The following is an 18,842-nucleotide window of genomic DNA, read 5'->3' as shown; positions in this document are numbered from 1 at the left end:
TGCACATTCTGTAGTTATGATCCTCGGCCCACCCCAAATCTCCATGTGCAGAAATAGATTAAGAAAGAGGTTTTTTGAATGTTCTGCTATAAAGCCCAGCCAGACGATTCTCTCAACAAGACTAAAGTTATTTGCATTTACTGTCGATGTGAAGTGAGTCACCACCGGAGAACGTCGAGCCTCAAATAGCACTTACTGGCCAAATACACAGCTGATGGAAAGAGCCCTCCTCCCCCTTGCCACAGGCAAGTTTGCATAGTTTGCAGCAGGCCTGCACTTTCTGCAGGTAGGCAGACAGACAGAAGGACACTGAACATAAAGTCCTAAACTGACCACTGAGAGTGCAGCTACATGACTGCAGTGACCAAGCAGCTCCCGTTCATGTATGTGCCCTGCTTCGCACACAGCCTTCAACAGCCATCACAGTTTCTCTACAGAAATATGCTCAAGTTACTCTTTCAGTATTTTTTGAGAAAGCAGTACCTTTGAGGTTATTCTGGAGAATATTCTGGTGAGTAACTGTGATTGTTCTGGATTTTTGAAATACTAATAAATGCATATTTTCATGAAACAAGCATATTTGTTCACTCCCATCTTAATACAATCACAGAATTTTTTTAAAAAAATAACCTATTAAGGTACATTTAAAAATTGTGCCGTTAATTTGCATGAATTGTGAGTTAATTATGGACAATCATGTGATTAATCGCGATTAAATATTTTAACCATTGACAACCCTACTTTTTTAAGATATTTTTGGGGCTTTTTTGGGAATTATTTGATAGGATAGAGAGCCTATGTACATGGGGCGCCCGCTCTATCCACTGAGCCGCAGACGCCTACCTAAAACTAATCAATGAAGGAAGAGTTTGCTCAGCGCTGTTTGATTATATGTACCTGACGCGGCGGTTTTCTACCCCAAAGTTATCATAAATAAACAGTTATGATTGTGATTCGGTCTATATCATAAACTGTATAAATAATATGGGTTTATTGAAACTAGCTGCCGTGGTGTAGTGGACATACCTCTGTCAATAAATGGATTCTCCCCCCTGCTTGAATACTGGAACAAGGACAGGAATCCAATTAAATGACCTAATGAAGCTATAACTGTAGCACCACTTACTTGTGCATGGAAACAAACTGAGTTGTCAGTAAATTTGAGTAAAATACAAACATTGCTTATTATTTAGTGTACATGTCAGTTTTTGCTTGTTCATGTCTCTGGGAACACAAATTTCCAAAATATTTAATATGTAATTTAGGGTTTTACATGCATAATAAAAAGCATCGAAAATGATCAGACATATTGTCATTTGAGTTCTTCCTCAGTTTCCTGAAGCTGAGTTGATTTGGGCATGGTTATCCCCAATCCAATTTCACATAATATGGATAAAGACAATAAAAAATTCAAAGTGAGCTGTCAGCTGATACTAATTTAACATGCCAAACTAAAATCTCTCAACGCTCCTTTCAATAAAGTGCGTTCTGAAACACTCACTCACTCACATGTTAAAATACATTCAGTTTAGGGAAACACCATGGCTCAGCAACAATCCATATCAGCAGAAAAGTGATGCTGTAAAGTTAAGAAAAATTATTAGGACTAGAAATAGTTGTATTTAAAGGTTAGGCCTGCGTCCATCCCAGTATTGAAAATCTCTTTTGACCCCTCAGCAGTTCTAACAGTACAGTTTTTAATCACATGTAAACAGGCAGGAAGAGGATTGACACTTTCAGTACTGTATTTATTTAACTGTATTCCACAAAGTGGCAGATTCAGACGGACAAGCAGACTAAGATTAGTTACAATTTCAAAATGGGATTAAAATGACAGAAGTAAAACACTAATCCATCACAGAAAAGACAGAAATGTGATTGAATGTTGGTCCTGCCTGAGTCGTTTTATATGTATTTTAACACAATTCAGCTGCTGCTCGGCTGGGTTAACTATACAAAAACTCCATCTGTCTAAAAAGGATTGGTCTGTTTCAAAGTTTTAAACTTTTGAATGCTTTTGTTTAAACATTACAGTGTTCATTTAGATGCATCATAATAGAAGGCATCTCTATTGAACAAAGTAGGTTAAGCAGATTGTATTTTGGGAACATTTTTATATAGTAAAGAGATGAAATGTGGAAGAGTGACAATAAAATGGCTCCTACGCAGAGCAGGGCTTTTGTAGAGCTCCAGACTGTGACTATTTGGTCACATTTTGCGCCCATGGAGCACCACTGCGATTTGCAAATACTATTAATATATGAATTGGAGAGCTGTATTTACCTGTATTGTCACTGCAATTCATTACATTTTTTTATTTTAGTAGTTAACATTAAAAATATGTATTGTGATATGTCTTAAAATATCACAATAATATTTAAAGCCATATCACCCTGCCCTAATCAAAATATTGAAAACTTAAGTGTATTTTGAAAGGACACCTTGCATCTAACAGGTGTAAATTTACACACCGTCCGAGAAAAACGCACAGATACACAGGCAAATAACTCGATATGTAGATGTTAAAGTCCACTGACAAAGCGGTGACATTTAACAAGTTGGGGTGAGGAACATGTTGATCAGTCAGGATGTTCTACTAATGATCAATGTATATGCACTGAACTGCATCTTTTCAGATATAACTCTGCACTAAGATGCCCTCAGTAATGAACAAAGCATAGAGAGTAGATGGAGACACAGATGGAGTTAATAAAGAGTTGAGGAACATCCTTCATTCCACCCTTGGATGGCTACTTCAGTGCACTGATCTTAATTGAATATTGATAAGTGAGGCGAGCACACAGGGTAAACAGCTGTGACTGCTACTTCATCATATGTGTGTGAGCATCACTCATTAACAGACACAGCTGGTCCTCTGAGGCGAGTCATCAGACAGTGACCACACACACACACACACACCCCCTCTCACACGCATTCCTACACATGCTCACTTAATACAGTAATTGACAAACAATTTTGACAGAGATCAAAGTCACCAAAAGTGTGCAGACTGCAGAGAGGGAATCCCCGGTGGCTCTGTTGTTTGTTCAGTAAACAGGCCTCTGAATATCTGATTTATTCATCACAACTTCCTCTAACATAGAGCCTCGTTTTGTCCCTCAGAGGGGTCGCTACCTGGGTAGGCCAACATCCTCATCCTGTTGCCGTGACAACACAAGCCATTGTCTTAGTAACACAAGTCAAATGCAGAGTGTTTATGGAGATGGATTTAAAAATAACAGCATTTGCTTGGGTGGAAAGAAGTTTACAGTTGCATCACAAGTTACCTAGCAGCCAGAGTTGGTGCCGTGATAGAAGTCCATGGGAGAATTGGCTGTTTATGAATAATAACTATACTAATGGAAGAAAGACCAAACAGTTATTGTTGGAGAGAACATTAAACTGAGATATACCGCCATGCAGTTGCATGCCTCCACACAACAGTCAAGTTTCTTTTAAGCCTCATTACCACTGCACAGAAGAACCACTAACATCCGCTAACATCTGGCTTTTTAATGCAATAAGAATGTGCACAATCGGCATTTACACCCAGGTCATACCACTCTGCAGCAGACATGGGTTTTTATCGCCTCTGGCTCCGATCGGCATTAATGGGAACACATCACCCAGGTGAATGCGGTAATTTCAGCTCCTTAACCCGCAATATGCAATGATGGGCCCTCACTAATTCTTTTTTTAGTGAGGGTGCATCATTGTTTTAAGTTTGGCCTATGACCATTCACTAACATGGAGGGGCTGACTTTATGACCTATACTGCAGTCAGACACCAGGAAGCAATCCAGATCGAACAGCTTCACTTCGGGGAAGCTGTCATGTTGTCTTTATATACAGTCTGTGGGTGCAACAGGCAGCTGAGCTGACTGCAAGTGTAACAGCAGAGACGGCACACAAAACAGCATATTTTCACATCCAACCCAGTGAATTAAGGGATTAATGCAACCAAACCAGAGCTGCTGACTGGTACAACAGTGGAATAATTAAACAACTACCGAAACTGAGACTAAGACAGTTTGGGTGAGTTTGATTTTGCTTCTGTTGATTTTGAATATAGTGTGTTTTATGATGAGTTAATGAGGCAATTAAGCTAACGTCTTATTTTGTGAAAGAGAGATGTATAAATTCAGAAGGTGTATGGTTGTCTTTTTCTGTCTAATAAGGAAAATAGGTGCGAGAATATTACCTTTTGTCGACATCTCGTGAGTGTATTGTCTTTTAAGTCGGCTAAAAATTCCAAGACAGCTTGCAGGACTTAGCAAATTTACTGGTCTGTGGTGCCGGGGGTCAGAATGGAGTTTGGTGTTGCACACTGATACCATCATATACCGTACACACCCATGACATTCTAGAAGGTATGAAAAAGTAGATACTGCACAAGCATAGTCTGTGCCAAATTTGAAAAAAATATCTCAAGAACTTCTTGAAATGTCATGTTCACAAAAATGAGACAGATGTGGTCACAATGACCTTGACCTTTGTGTACCAAAATCTAATCAGTCCATAGCTGAGTCCAAGTGGATGTTTGTGCTAAATGATGAAATCACCTCAAGGCATAAAAGGCATAAAAAAAGGACAGAATATGTAACATATTATTTATTATATTGAGAAAATATTAATGTGGTTGGACTAAAACTCCAATATGTTTTGTTTATGAAATGAAATCCCCTGACAAGGTTGATTTGTTTCAGAGTGGGTTAGTGTGACACAGTCCTGCATTAGTGAATAGCTGGCATTATATTACTGGTCCTAGAAGTCTGTCTCTTTGGACACATGTGATTGGCTGCTGAGACACGAAAAAGAAAAACACTGAAAGAGTGGCACAATGCAGGAGAAGGAGAATACGGATGGACTGTAAATAAATGTTTTAATTGTGCCGGCTGAAGGATGTGGGCTGTGAGAGATGTTTTTCCTGAATGTAGTCAACATAGGAACATGGCTTAACACACACACACACACATATATGTCTGTGGTAGGGATTAGGACAGCCCTGATAGCCTTCAGGCCTTCATTTATCCACAGATGGGATTTGGTCAATTTTCTGCGTTTCACACCAACATCCACGGCCTGCTTTAATATGTGGAACACAAGCAGCACAAATCCAGAGTCAGCTCTGTCATGCTTCCTACGAAGAGCCTCGATTCTGCCAGAGCTGGCCTCACAAACACGGCTGCTGCTACATGAAAGACCCCCTCTCACACACTCGCTCACACACACACACACACACACACACACACACACACACACTCACACACTGAGGATGATGTGTGAGTCATGTTTATGTTTAGCGTTTATTCGTTTCTGCTCAGTCTGTGGAAGTGTGACTTTGCAGCATTAATGGATGTTAACTCACATACTCTGACATCACTGTTGTCAGGGAGTCATGCTACACGTCTGTCTCCAGGAAGTGTTCACATTCATGAACTTCAGTTGAATGCATCTCAGGGATATGGATTTGAAACCTGAGAAAACTGGTTTGATTTCTTTCAAAATCATGGGGAGAAGCAGATTGCAAGTTGCAAATTGCAAGAAAAATGTAAAATGTAAGAAAATTTCCTGAATATAAGCAAAAAAAGGAAAGAAAAACAAGAAAATGACCCAAAGTGCAAGTGTATTTTTCTAATAACTCTCCCACCTTTTTAAAAAAAACTAATTTCAGGTCATTTTCTTCAACCAACAGTTTGTGGGACCTTTTTGCCAAGTTGGTCATTGCCTTTTTTCCCATGTTTTTGAAAGTAATCAAACTACTTTGCTCAGTTTACAAAACTGAACGAGGTTTTAAAGGGTTAATCAAAGCTCGAAGCTAATGGTTAGCTCGCAAACTGTAGACTGTGGTAAGTGTGTGTTGTAACCACTGACGCGATGACCTCTAGTGTTTATCGTAGGTAAAGGGTTACGATAAGGACTCCTCCAGTGTGTCATCGAGCCTTGATTTCAGGGCCACCCAAAAGAAACTGAGCACAGAAATGGCGAAAAGCGAGCTCCTCCTGTCGTTTAAACATGGTTTGGGTATGAAAAGTCAGACATAGCACCACTATAACTTAGAACTATATTTAGATTTATAACAGTATTTTATTAAAATTTATTATGACAGTAGGTGATGTAACTTTATATAATGGCAGCGGCTACTATATTTGTAACTGTAGTTCGTACGATAATTTTGTGTTTTAGTCGTTTACAGTAGCTTAGAGGAAATTTCAAAATATCGACATAAATATTGTGCATCACGATCTAGCCTAAAAATATCATATTGTTATTTTAAAGCCTTATCGCCCAGCCCTATTCAGTACTATAGAGTTCAGTTTTTTCACTGATTTAAGGAATTGTTTTTGACATGTGTTTAGAAGTAAATCTCTGATTTGACTTTACTTGACTTTAATAAAATGTTTTTGACTCTCCAGCTCTGCGTCCTTCAAGGTCAGAACTCTAAAGACAAATTGCTATTTGTCAATACAATAACTTCACATGCCAAAGTACACCAAAGCTGAACTTGAGGCATACTTTCCTTTTTGTTTTACCTAATGTGATTAACATTTGTTTTGCAATTAATTGAAGGTTTTTTTAAATTGAGCATTGAGCATGTATTATATTCATGTATTTCAATTTCAATTTGCACAATTTCAGGGTAAACTCCACAGGATACCTCTGCTATAAACAATAATTGTGTCAACCTTTTCTGCTGAGCATATCATTAATCAGACTCGACAACCACCAGACTCACTATAGCTGACCACCACTGATACACAAACTTCAGCTTTTATCAATGAACAGTCAACAGAGGGTACACACCTTCTCTTTGAGATGCCTCTGTATCTCTGACAGGGACATGGGAGTGCTCTGTGGACCACGCCTGAGACACACAGACAGACAGAGTTCACTCATGTTCAGCTGCTGCCACCAAACGCCTAACAAAGTGTGTGCTGCAGCTAGAGGAGAGAAGTGTGTGTACCTCACGCTGCTGTAGCTGCTGCAGGCTCTGTGGACCGCCGGAGCTCGGCTGAACCTCCTCAGGAACTGCATGTAGTCCACTGTTGCACTGCCCCTCTCACAAACCTAGAGCAAACAAACACACAAAGACATAAAACAACACAACTGTGATGATGATGATGATGATGATGATGATGATGATGATGATGGAAAAGCAAGAGGAGGATGAAGATGACAGTGTGGTGGAAACATTACTCCACATCCAACACACTCCTGCACTCAAGCCCACTCCAAACTTTTCAAACATTCCAGCACCAGCGTCTGCGATAATGGCACATGTAATGGTGTCTCCGTGGAGACAGGGAGAGCGGCGCGGTGATGGCGTCAGGTGGGTTGAGCAGTAATTTTCAGGACTAGGCTGTTCGGGGAATATGCTAGGTGCCGTTCTCTGTAACAGGGCACACCTGGGAAATACAGACGCATGCTTTTGTTCTGACCTTGTGCTGCTTAACACACACACACACACGTACGCACGCACGCACGCACGCACGCAGGCACGCACGCAGGCACGCACGCAGGCACGCACACACACACACACACACACACATACACACACACACACACGCACACACTTCCCAGAAAACTGGTAAAGAGTTGGCACATACCCAAACACACAAAATCAGAGAACTAGTTTCCACAAAAACACACACACAAATACACACATCCGTTCAATCAAGCAGACAAATACTTGGCACACACACACATATACCTATTTTGGTGGCTCATAATCAAAGTAGAGTCCCTGTTGCCCTGCCCTACATCCTTCCATGGTGTAATCCAGTGCAGCCGTCCCCAGCGGCGCTCCTGGCATTGAGTCTTATTATAGACACCATACCGTCCAATTATCACTGCTATCACCAGCCACAGAGCGTAACACACAGCCCCCACCTCAGGGGAGGGATGAGGGGGGATCCATGCTCTATATACCTGTGACAGCGTGGTTACACACCTGCAGTTCAGTTCGAGGCTGAAGGTGAGGCAGAGGTCAGAGGCTGATTGTACGCAGGGCAGAGGCCATGAGATAAGATCTGCCTTTAAATCTGAACACAACTATCTATAAATATTAGCTCAATATTAAATTATCATCTTAAGTTTAAAAAAATAGCTGGTGCTCTTCAGTGAATGCTGCGCTGCCTCTGCTGTATATCTGTAAGTGTCTGTGTTGTACTGGCTGTGGAAACAAATCTTCCTTTGATACAGAAAATCTAAATTCATCTAAATTAACTGTGATAAAACAAACAACCATGTAAACATCTGTTATGTACAAAAAAAAAAAAGTACTTGAAATAGGAGCAAATTAAGTTGTTGTCTTGCAGTTTCAAACTAAGGAATGCTACTGGAATGAATGGATACATGATTGGTGTGCAACATGCTTATTGTAACACTGAAAAAAGTAAACTAAAGAAAATGATTTGCCTTTTCAGTAAATTCCCCTCCAGGGGGAAAAAAATACATAGGATGGTCAAAAAAATATACATTTTAATCCTGTATAAATTGTAGCATGAATTATACATTTGTCAATTTTAAAAGATGATTTTGCAAAACAAGACAGTCGCAGTCTGTTGTCGGTCTGTTATAGCAGTCACATTTAGTTTTGTGTGAAACCACTCACTGAACCACAGTTTTCATTTTACACAATAAACATGAGGGTTAAATGCCAGAGGTTCAATCCCCAGTCCTCCCAGTAACATGTCAAGTATCCTTGGGCAAAATACTGAACCCCAAATTGCTCCTGATGCCTCGGCCACCAGTGTGTGAATGTGTGTGTGAATGAGTGAATGTGACGTGGTGGTCAAAAACACTAGAAAAGCAAATACAGCTCATTTACCATAGATAGTTAGATAAATGGTCATACTGCGTGTTATACAAGCTATTTTGGCTGAGGCATACTGAGGCCTTCAATGCTAAAACATAGTGTAACAGTGGCACATTAATACATTTAACATGTGCTGACCCGCCACGATTAAAACATCTGCTGCTACATATGGACTTTCTATTTTTGGAACTGGTACTTTCATACCTTGCATTTTCTCTGCAATTTCATGTTTCTCGCTTTGCATGTAGAATTCCACGGTCTTGATTCCCATCAAGAGCTTGAAAATTTCTCACATGAAAAACACCAAGCCTCGTACGTACTGCCTTATAGTAGTTTCAGCCATGTCATGAAATCTTTGTTAAATAGCCAATTTTTATTTTTTGTTGCACTTGTTGCACCCCTCTGCTCTGAGCATCCCAGCTGACAAAATATTAGTGTTACTAGTTACGCTATACTGATCTTTGTGATGTTTATGCAAGCGGTATTTAGGAAATTATTTAACAGAAATAAATATTACCAATTATTTTAAGTTTTCACAATGCAAAATCAGGAACAAAAACAATTTACAAGAACCTAAGTCTTTGCATTTTTAAGACTTCTAAAAGCCTGATTAAAAACAACTGAATATGAATTAAGGCCTTTTTTTACAGATCATTCAAATTCAAATTCAAAACCTTCAAGACCTTTTAGAGATATGCAGAAACTCAAAATTCACTGTTTATTCCTGACATATACTTACTTACATAACTTACTTACTTACATACTATACTTAAACTTGACCTTTAAAAATAAAAGCCCTCTGATGACATTTCTAGAGACAGAGTTCCCTCATTTGTTGACACAAGGCTTTTTATGTGAATACTGGAATGATCTTGTTGTTGAGAATGGCAGTGGTTACATGGCTTCATAAATGACCGGCTTTTAATTGTGGAAATAAAGTAGTTACAGCAGCAGGAAGCTCTGCAGCAGTGCCACAACAATGACGCTGTCTGTGTCAACACCACAAGCATACCAGCCACAGCAGTTAAGTGAGGTAGACATCACGTGCTGCTCCCGCAGGAAGTGTGACCCCGGCATCGGGGATTTTAGAAATTGGTTTTGGCTCAAATTGTAGAATCAAATGAAATTTTTTTGACTGACATTTGATTTGGTGAGAGGTTTTAATCATAAATCCAAACACATGGCGATATGTCTACACTCTTTTCTACATCTACACGCCATTGTTTTAAAAAAGAGCGCAGAATCTCAACAATCTTGCAAAATCAGTCTCTGAGGCTAAATGTGGGTTCAAATTACGCCTCAAATGCTGTGCCTCCAAAGAGGAAGAGAGAATGCAGTAACATTTAAGAGGAATTAAAGTCTGTTCTAATCACACTGAATAAACAGAAAAAAAAAACATTTAGCGAGGGAGGAGATGGAGCTTTGAGCTCTCATGATGCAGTGGATTTTCTCTGTCTTGTTCTCTGCGTGAGCCTGGCTGTCTGTCAGCGCCTTCTTCTTCAGCATCACATTTGTCAGCTGTGAATGTCTTTTTGTCATCAGCCCTCCCTCCTTCATATTAAACTCTGATTATTTAAGCAACTTCTCCCTTACAGGCCCAGCTAGTACCCATCTAATCACTGATCAATATTAAAAAGATGTTGGTGCGTGAGAGCAGATAGATAAATAAAGAACAGAAGACGAAGGGAGGGTTGTCGTGCTGCTTGTGGCATCTCGCTCCCCCAAGCACAAAGCACGGAAATGTCACCAGAACAACAGCTGCTCCTCCAGTGATAGTCCTTTAAAGTAAACTTGCAGCAACTCTCCAGAAAGTGCACACACACACACACACAAACACACCCCCACCTCTCTCCATCCCTCGCCCACCCACTCCCACTCATTCTCATTCATTTAAGACACGGGGGGGGGGGGGGGGGGGGTGGGTGGGTGGGGGGGGGGGGGGGGTGGGGGGGTGGGTGGGGGGGGGGGGGGGGGGGGGGACACAAAGTGCTGATATTATGGGAGGAAATCTGTGTGGGAAAGACAGGCAGTCAAACTGTCAAGCGTGAGCGCTGAGACGGAACAAAGAGGAACAGTGGAGACGATTACAGTGGCGTCGCAGAGTGACAGAGGCAGTGCGCACACACACAAATATGAAGGGAGAGGGGGAATAATGCCGCCGTGCACAGCCCAAACACGCCACGCACGCGTGCACGCACGACTGATCAATGCCAGAGAGGAGCAGCGTCCTGATTCGAGGCCTCGCCACTCTCATTAGAGCCAATGGACGCAGAGTGAAGACTTCCACGTCCTGCATCACACACATTTCATATTCCTTCTCTTTGGTAACCATCCGCAGAGCAATGTATGGAATAAAAGAGTACAAAATAAGTCAGTGGGCTGGATCAGAGGCAAATCTGATGCCAGAGCAATAGAGGTGCAAACAAATAACGTCTGCTTTAACAGCTGCCAGATTCACTTCTCCTCTGACCAGTCTCCACGGCCACCGAGCATCATTTGTCAATGTCAGCTGCCTGGGAGACATTCTGCAAATCTTACACTGCCACCTTCTGGTATCTGCCCCACATGACAGCACAGAGTTTGAAGGGAAATAAATCTAATGCACATGTAATTGACAGGCTTTTTAAACAACCTTTCACATCTTAACCAAGTGTTGCCTAAACACTCAAATTAATCAGCTCAAACTGGAAGTGTTTTCCAGTAAATAGAAGAACTTTATTTGTCATCATATGAACAAGCATGAAACAAAACTGCAAACTCCCCATGGTGCACAACAAACATTTGTAAAAAAAATAATAATAATAATTATAAATGATAAAATAATAAAAAAAAAAATAAGTCCTGTAAACCTTTGAACCTAGAGCAATTTTGTGCAATTTCTTTTAAAAACATGGAAAAAAGGAAATGCGCAGTTTTTAAATTATTTTTTCACAAATTGCAAGAAACTAATAGATTAAAAAAATATATTTAAAAAATTTTAAAAAAGGGAAAAATGTCTTGGGAAAAAGAGATAAAAAGCACATTTTATCACGTCTGCTCCACTGCCGCTTCCTCTCACTCACCTCTCCTTTAATCACGACGATCACATGTGGTGTTTCCCTGTCCCTCCCTCTACCTGACCGCACCCTCGTCAGCGGTAATCACACTCACCTGTTGTCAGTCCCCGCTCCTGCATTTAACCTGTCCTGTGTCTCATCCTCACTGCCAGATTGTGCTTTGCCATGCAAGACTATCCAGCGTTATTTTCCTGCCTGATCTCCTTTTCCCGAACCTGCCCATCCCTGACCAACCTGCTCTGTCCCCGTCCCGGTAATCCGACCTGCCTTCCGTCTTCTGGTTCCAAGCTCGATCTGTGTTTTCCTGATTTCTGGTCGCAGAGAAAGGGTGATATTTTGCGATTCTGCCTGCCTGCTTGATCCACCACTGCTAGGGAGAAATCAGCTGATCACCGCTGCTTGCCTGCTCCGCTTTCCCGGCAGGTTTCCTACCTGAGCCTCCTCGTCAATTGGGCTCAGTTCGGGGATCGATCCGGTGGGTCATCTGCACCGACGTTCAGCTCAGTGGACTTTCAATGAAGTGTGAATTTTTCTGCCAGTTTCTTTAAAGACTCTTTAGGACTGTTCCTGTTTTGTGTGTTGCTTTTGGGTCCAAGTACTAGCCCTGACAGTACAATCTGGCCAGTTATGGACTCAGTACACACTCCTTCACCTCTCGATCGCCTGGGGAGGCTAGAGGGCGTTCTCGGACAGCACAAGGAGCTCCTGTCAGGAGACAAAGATGCCGGCTGAGAATCACGAGCGGGCTCTCAACGCTCTCTCTCTTCAGCTCCAGCAACTGGCAACCCAGATAACCGAGACGGCACTTTCCCCACCAGCGCTGGCGTCTGCTCCTCTCCTCCCCGCTGACGTGCCAGAACCCAGGGTGGGCACCCCTAAGTGCTATAACAGAGATCCAGAAACCTGTGGGCCATTCCTCACCAACTGCTTCTTATTGTTCTCTTCCTCCAGCCACGCACATTCTCCTCCGAGCAGGCGAGAGTGGCTTTCACCATCAACCACCTGACCGGACAGGCGCGGCTGTGGGAAACCGCAGAGTTCTCCTTCCTGCACCTCCTTTCAGCTGTTCTCCGAGGAGATGCGCAAGGTCTTCAGCCAGGGGGCGTCACATTTGGAGACTGTACGGGGTCTGATTGGCTCCCATTCTCTGGCCGCACTGGTGGATTCAGGTACCAAAGCCAACATCGTCGGTGAGGACCTGGCTCATCAGCTAGTGCTCGGGCTGGAGCTCTTACCCTGTCCTGTTCCTGCCCAGGCTCTGGACGGCCACCGCATGGGCACCATCACCCACCAGACTCAACCTGTATCCATGCTGCTGTCATGGAGACTTACATTACCGACTCCCTGGCTGCAGGCATGATTCAATTGTCCTCCTCGCGCAGCTGGTGCTCCTCCACATCTTCCGCCTCCATGGCATCCCAGTCGATGTTGTTTCGGACCGGAGACCGCAGTTCTCCTCCATATTCTGGAGGGAGTTCTGCAAGCTCCTGGGGGCCTCTGCTAGTCTTTCCTCTGGGTTTCAACCCCAGCCCAACGGGCAGACAGAGAGGGCCCATCAAGGGATGGAGACAGCCCTCTGCTGTATGGTCTCTCGTGACCCGTCTTCCTGGTTCCTGCAGCTTCCCTGGATCAACTACGCCCACAACACCCTGCCACAGGCCTCTCCCTTTCCAGTGTGCTTACGGCTATCAGCCCCCTCGTTCCCAACCTTGGAGATAGAGTCAGCCTGCCCGTGGGCCCAAGCTTTTATCCGCCGCTTTGGCAGACTTGGGTCCAAGCACGTGCCGTCCTCCAGCGCTCTGTGCAGCATTACACCACTGCCGCCAACCATCGGCATTCCCCAGCCCCTGTCTACCAGGTGGGCCAGAAGGTGGGGCTCTCGACTCACAACCTTCCACTCCGGGTTGAGTCCCAATAGCTGGCACCCAGGTTCATCAGTCCTTTCCTATCCAACGGATCATCAGCCCAATGGCAGTACGGCTCCAGGTCCCGCACACCATGCAGGTCCATCACACCTTCCATGTGTCCAAGCTCAAGCCGGTGCACGAGAGCCTACTGTCCCCTGTGCTACCACCTCCTCCTACTCCTCACCTGGTGTATGGGTCCCCGGCTTTTATCGTCCGGTCTCGTCGTTGTGGGAGGGGGCTCCAGTATCTCATCGACTGGGAGGGATACGGTCCGGAGGAGAAGTCCTGGGTCCCTTACCTGCACATCCTGGATACGGACCTCATCGCCGACTTCCATCATCGCCTACCAGCCACACCGATAATTCCGATAATGACATTTTTAGCTGATAAATAGAACCGATAATAATAAGCAGAAATTGCTTTGCTTTCGCCCATGTTGCCCATGGTTTCACTCCGCCAGTACAGTATGCTGCATGTGATGTCATACTGCTACACCTGCTAGATCAATCCAGAGCCCTTTAAAAGAGAGTCGTGTCATCTCCGTTCGCTCCAATGGACCATTTTTTCACAGCAATGGTGAAACGTGGAGAATCTAAATAGCTGCCGGTGCAATGGAGTTGCAGCAGAGAAGACCATTTGTGATGGGCTTTAACAAGGTATGTGTCTAAAGAATCATTTTTGATATTATCAGCATATCTTAGCTAAATTAACAAGTGCATTAAAGCATGATATTGGATTATCTGCCGCTAAATTAGTAATTAGATTTACAAAGCAATAACAGACATGCTGACAGAGCAAGCTAATGTTAGTACACTGTACTATATATACTGAACACATTTCATTAGCCGCTAACAGCCTGTTAATTTAAAATGTCCTGCTTTTTAATAATTTCATCTAACGTTAAGGAGTTAAAGGGGAGAAAAGGCTTGTGTGATTTATTTCACAGCTCAGTGTGAGCTACATGTCAGCTTTGTTAAATACAGCATGGTGCTTGATAGCAGAGTGCTATTTTGTGATATACTAGTATTGATGTGGATTAAGAGTGTATATTTGAGACATCCCTACACAGAATGTAAAAAAAACATTACTGTAAACAGACACAGAATTTAAGGGTGAATGTTTTTAGCTTTGTGTTTCTGTTGATTCCATTATTCTTTATTATGTTTCAGCTCAGCTGATTTCCCATTGATGGCATAGGGAGGGAAGCTCAAAGACCTGAATGAGATCACAGGGTAAGTCATTTAGAAAAATAAAACATACTAGACTTAATGGGGAATTATTCTACACACTGAAATTGTTACACTACAGTATTATATTATATTTTATTATTATGTTGTTATATATGTAATCCTGTTATTGTTTATTGGTAACTTACAATAGCACAATAGCACTGGGTGCTGGAGGAACTATTTTGAAGCGGGTTATAAAAAGACAGATGGCTCTAGTTTAATGCAGTTCATTAACGCATGAATCCAGTAGAGGGCAATATCACTCAGCCTATTGAAGGCTCTCCTCTGTAGCTCAGATCTGACTAATTCATGCATTCACATGCAGTGATTTACACTTTGTATTAAAATCACTCTCTTATATTAACAGTAGTGTGACAACATAGAACAATGAAGTAGCCCAGACCTTTTTAAACAAAGGAAAAAGCTTGGACACAGGGACAGGCAGGCTGACAGAGGGATCAAAGTCTGATTAAATTATTAAAAAAGGATCAATAATTGTAGGCCTATAATATGAAACACTAGGTTAGCACAGCAAAAGCTAATTTCCAACTTCCAACTATTCGAAGCCTCCATGAGTCACGTGACGCCCCAGCATTTTGAACTTCCATTGTCATTACTCTGTTTATTCTAGTGCACTAGATCAATTCAAAACATGTCATCGCAGTCAGCAGTGTGGGCTTTAGGATAGGCTTTATGTTCTATGAAAGCTATTTCTTTTTTGAGCACAACAGTCTACTATCTGTCTGTATTTGTCAGTGTTTTATCTACAGACTAAGCAGCCATAGACTTTTGGTCATATAAAAGCTTTTATATTTTTTATTGAGTGATACAATTTACAGTTACTCTGATTTGACAGAATTTAATTTTAAAAACAAAATGTCCATTTGAAGAGTCAGAACTGTTGTTGTTTTTGTTGTATTAACTGTAGTGATGTCTGTTATATCTGGTTAGGTCAGAGCTATAATGTTACATTCATCTGTGCTCATCACATCTCAGCCTTTCATACCCTCAGGTAATGAAAAACTAACAAAAAGAAATGATCGGCACCGTGTATACCTGGCTTTACACCCGCCCCATCTCTCTTTTCTGCCTTTTTGAGCGCTGTTTTTTCCTTCCACTTCAGAAAAAAAAACTATTGACAATCTTGCAAATGTGTTAGAGCAGCCTCCATGCTGAGGTGCTGTTGGGAGACTCTGACCTCTGACCCCACATGGACAGAGAGTAGAGTTATTGTCCATCTCACCTGATTGAGGACCGTGTCAAGCTGGTTCTGGCTGACAGACAGCAGGCTCTTCAGGACCCGTCTAAACTCCCCACTGCTCACCAGCCCTGTACCATCGGGGTCTGCTGCCATGAAGGCTGACCTGATGTGGGACAGTCTGCTGTGGATCAGTGGCTTCACCTGCTCCAGGATGAGCTGTGGACCTAGATGGGGGTCGAGGAAATACCTATGTTATTTTGAAGCTATTTTAGAGGAAAAAAGATAGAGGACATTGCACAAATAAATTACATGGCTTTTGTGGTCATTAAAGCTGAACAAATAAGACAAAAGGAAAGCGTCATTCTCAAAGCACCCACAGAGGCTGAAATGCACCTCTGACTGTGCTGCAAAGCAAATAGCATCTCTGTGCTTCTGCAGTATTTTCACCAATTTAAATCAGGTAGCATGCACACATTCGGAGCAAAATTGGCCCCTTTCTATGTAAATGAGCCTCATTATAAAAACAGTCAGATTCTAACTGCCACACACAGTCACAGTGAAATTATTAGCATCTGAAGAGAGTTGATGGGAACTGAGGCGCACTTATTGAGGTGTCACTGGACTGGGTGTCTTTCCACTGGACTTTCGCACATTTTTTAGTACATTCAATGCCCATTTGGTAAATGGCAGCATTCAGTTTTGTAAAATACCATCAGACTCCAGACATGTAACATAGCCATATTTTTTAACGGTTTGATCTCAGCACGCTCAACTGCTGACTGCACCAAATACACCTCACTCCACTTTATCACACTACACAAGATGGGTTTTCATTACGGATTTGCTCAAAACTTAAGTGATATTTTTGAGTTGAGATGTCTACAAGACAATTGTGAGATGACTGTGTTTCGATTGAGTGATGTTCTGCAACTTCTCCTCCGGTGATAAAATCCCAGTAAACATGATGATGTTGGATGGATGTTCAAACATTAGCAGCTTTATTGCAGCCACCACACTAGCTGTCATTATTTCCAATCCAAGGCCACATGGCGTGTTATGGAGCCATAATGGAAAGGCAACGTATGAGGGATTTCTGGGAGGTGATAGTCCACGATTTCACAGAGGAATTGTGGATTCAAAACTTCCGAATGATCCGCTCAACTTTTGAAGAGCTATGTGATCCAACACCTCTTGTAGCTCCTGCTGCATCATATGTCATTGCTGTTTTGAGAAATATGGCTTTTTCATATCATCTGAAATACCACCTCATGTAAGGGTAAAAACTCTGTTGCAATAAATAGGATTTTTTTTCAAAACTGACGTGTTTCCATTAGATGTATTTTACACTGGCAATTTCAATTTGCTCAAATTAGAGGATTAACAGAAACCCATCTTGTATGGGTTGTAGCTGATGCAGCATTGGGCCAATCACATGTCACATTAAATCAAAGAACACTTGTTGTGATTGGCTGCATGCAAAACCATACAAATAGTGGGTTTTTTTTAGATACTTCTTAAGGTTTGGATACTTCTTCGTACTGAGTTATTATGGTAATGACCTCAAAGGTATTGAGTATCGACATTCAGCCCTAGATGTCACACTTTCCAATGTAGTGGGGCGGCACAGCTCAGTATATCACAACAATCATTCATTCAATTTGTGATAAAAGCACCACATTTGGCAGACATGATTATGGATACATTAGATGGATATATGGATAAATGGTTGCTGTGGCGACCATTTTTCAAAATGGCTGCCAGCGGTTGGTTACACTTTCCTATCCCATTGGATCCACATGCAATAATCGACATAATCTAGATCCCAGTAACCCTGAGGAGCAAATAAAATACTCACTAACAATTCTGTGGACATTTACAAAGTAATTGGTCATTTCATCATATTGTATTTTAATTATGCTGTGCCGTGAATCAGTAAAGTTTTCTTTTATATGGAATGGCCGAGTTATTTATGTTTTATTCATGTATGCACTTTATTTTGCATGTTTACAGACATTCCATTTCAAGTATTTCTATTCTGAGTATTAAAGGCACAAGATCACCTGTGGGTATACAAACTGTGAGCTGTCACTGTATTCCTTCAGTTAGCAGTTAGCACCTAATACCAGTAACACCACTGAATACCAGCCACTCACTGGCTGGCTTTCCATCTATTCTTTCAGTCATTCTTTAAAATGCCCCCTGAGGTTTACATGTCATTTTTACATGTCTATATTGTAGTGTTCAGATTATTGTGCATTGTTACGATGCCTGAGTAAATGACAGTGCTAAGTACTGTAGATTAGTACAGTAGTGGATTACCACTGAATGACCAGAATGACCTATGCCACAGTTCACCACATTTATACAGGAAATAGTACATTCTGATAGACATTTGCAACTGATAGAATGACTTAATGACTTACACCACCTATTACAATGACCTATGCTACATTTAACTACATTTATACAGGAGTTCAGAAAAAGTTCAGATTTGGGGAGGCAGTGGGAAACAGGTATTGTTGAGAAATGGTGGGCTTTGAGGATATTTTCAAATGAGGAGAGTGAGTCTGAGTTGTGGATGTTTTATTATTATTATTATTATTTATTATTATTATTATTATTATTATTATT

The 18,842-nt window shown here is 41.8% G+C and overlaps 1 protein-coding gene across 1 annotated transcript in view; it reads right to left on the bottom strand.

Annotated features, from left to right (window-relative positions):
- The window catches only part of efcab6 (EF-hand calcium binding domain 6), a 73,647-nt gene that overhangs the window by 50,603 nt on the left and 4,202 nt on the right, over positions 1 to 18,842 (bottom strand). The window contains exons 3-5 of the mRNA XM_042510927.1: positions 16,254 to 16,435; positions 6,965 to 7,068; positions 6,805 to 6,892 (exon numbers count right to left, since the gene is read on the bottom strand). Of these exons, the coding sequence (XP_042366861.1) occupies positions 6,805 to 6,892; positions 6,965 to 7,068; positions 16,254 to 16,435 (374 nt within the window). The remainder of the gene's footprint in view (positions 1 to 6,804; positions 6,893 to 6,964; positions 7,069 to 16,253; positions 16,436 to 18,842) is intronic.

This window comes from Plectropomus leopardus, chromosome 22 (genome assembly GCF_008729295.1).
Source record: "Plectropomus leopardus isolate mb chromosome 22, YSFRI_Pleo_2.0, whole genome shotgun sequence".
Taxonomy (NCBI): Eukaryota; Metazoa; Chordata; class Actinopteri; order Perciformes; family Serranidae; genus Plectropomus; species Plectropomus leopardus.
The sequence above is the reverse complement of the archived record's forward strand: the minus strand, read 5'-3'. Positions and strand labels throughout refer to the sequence as shown.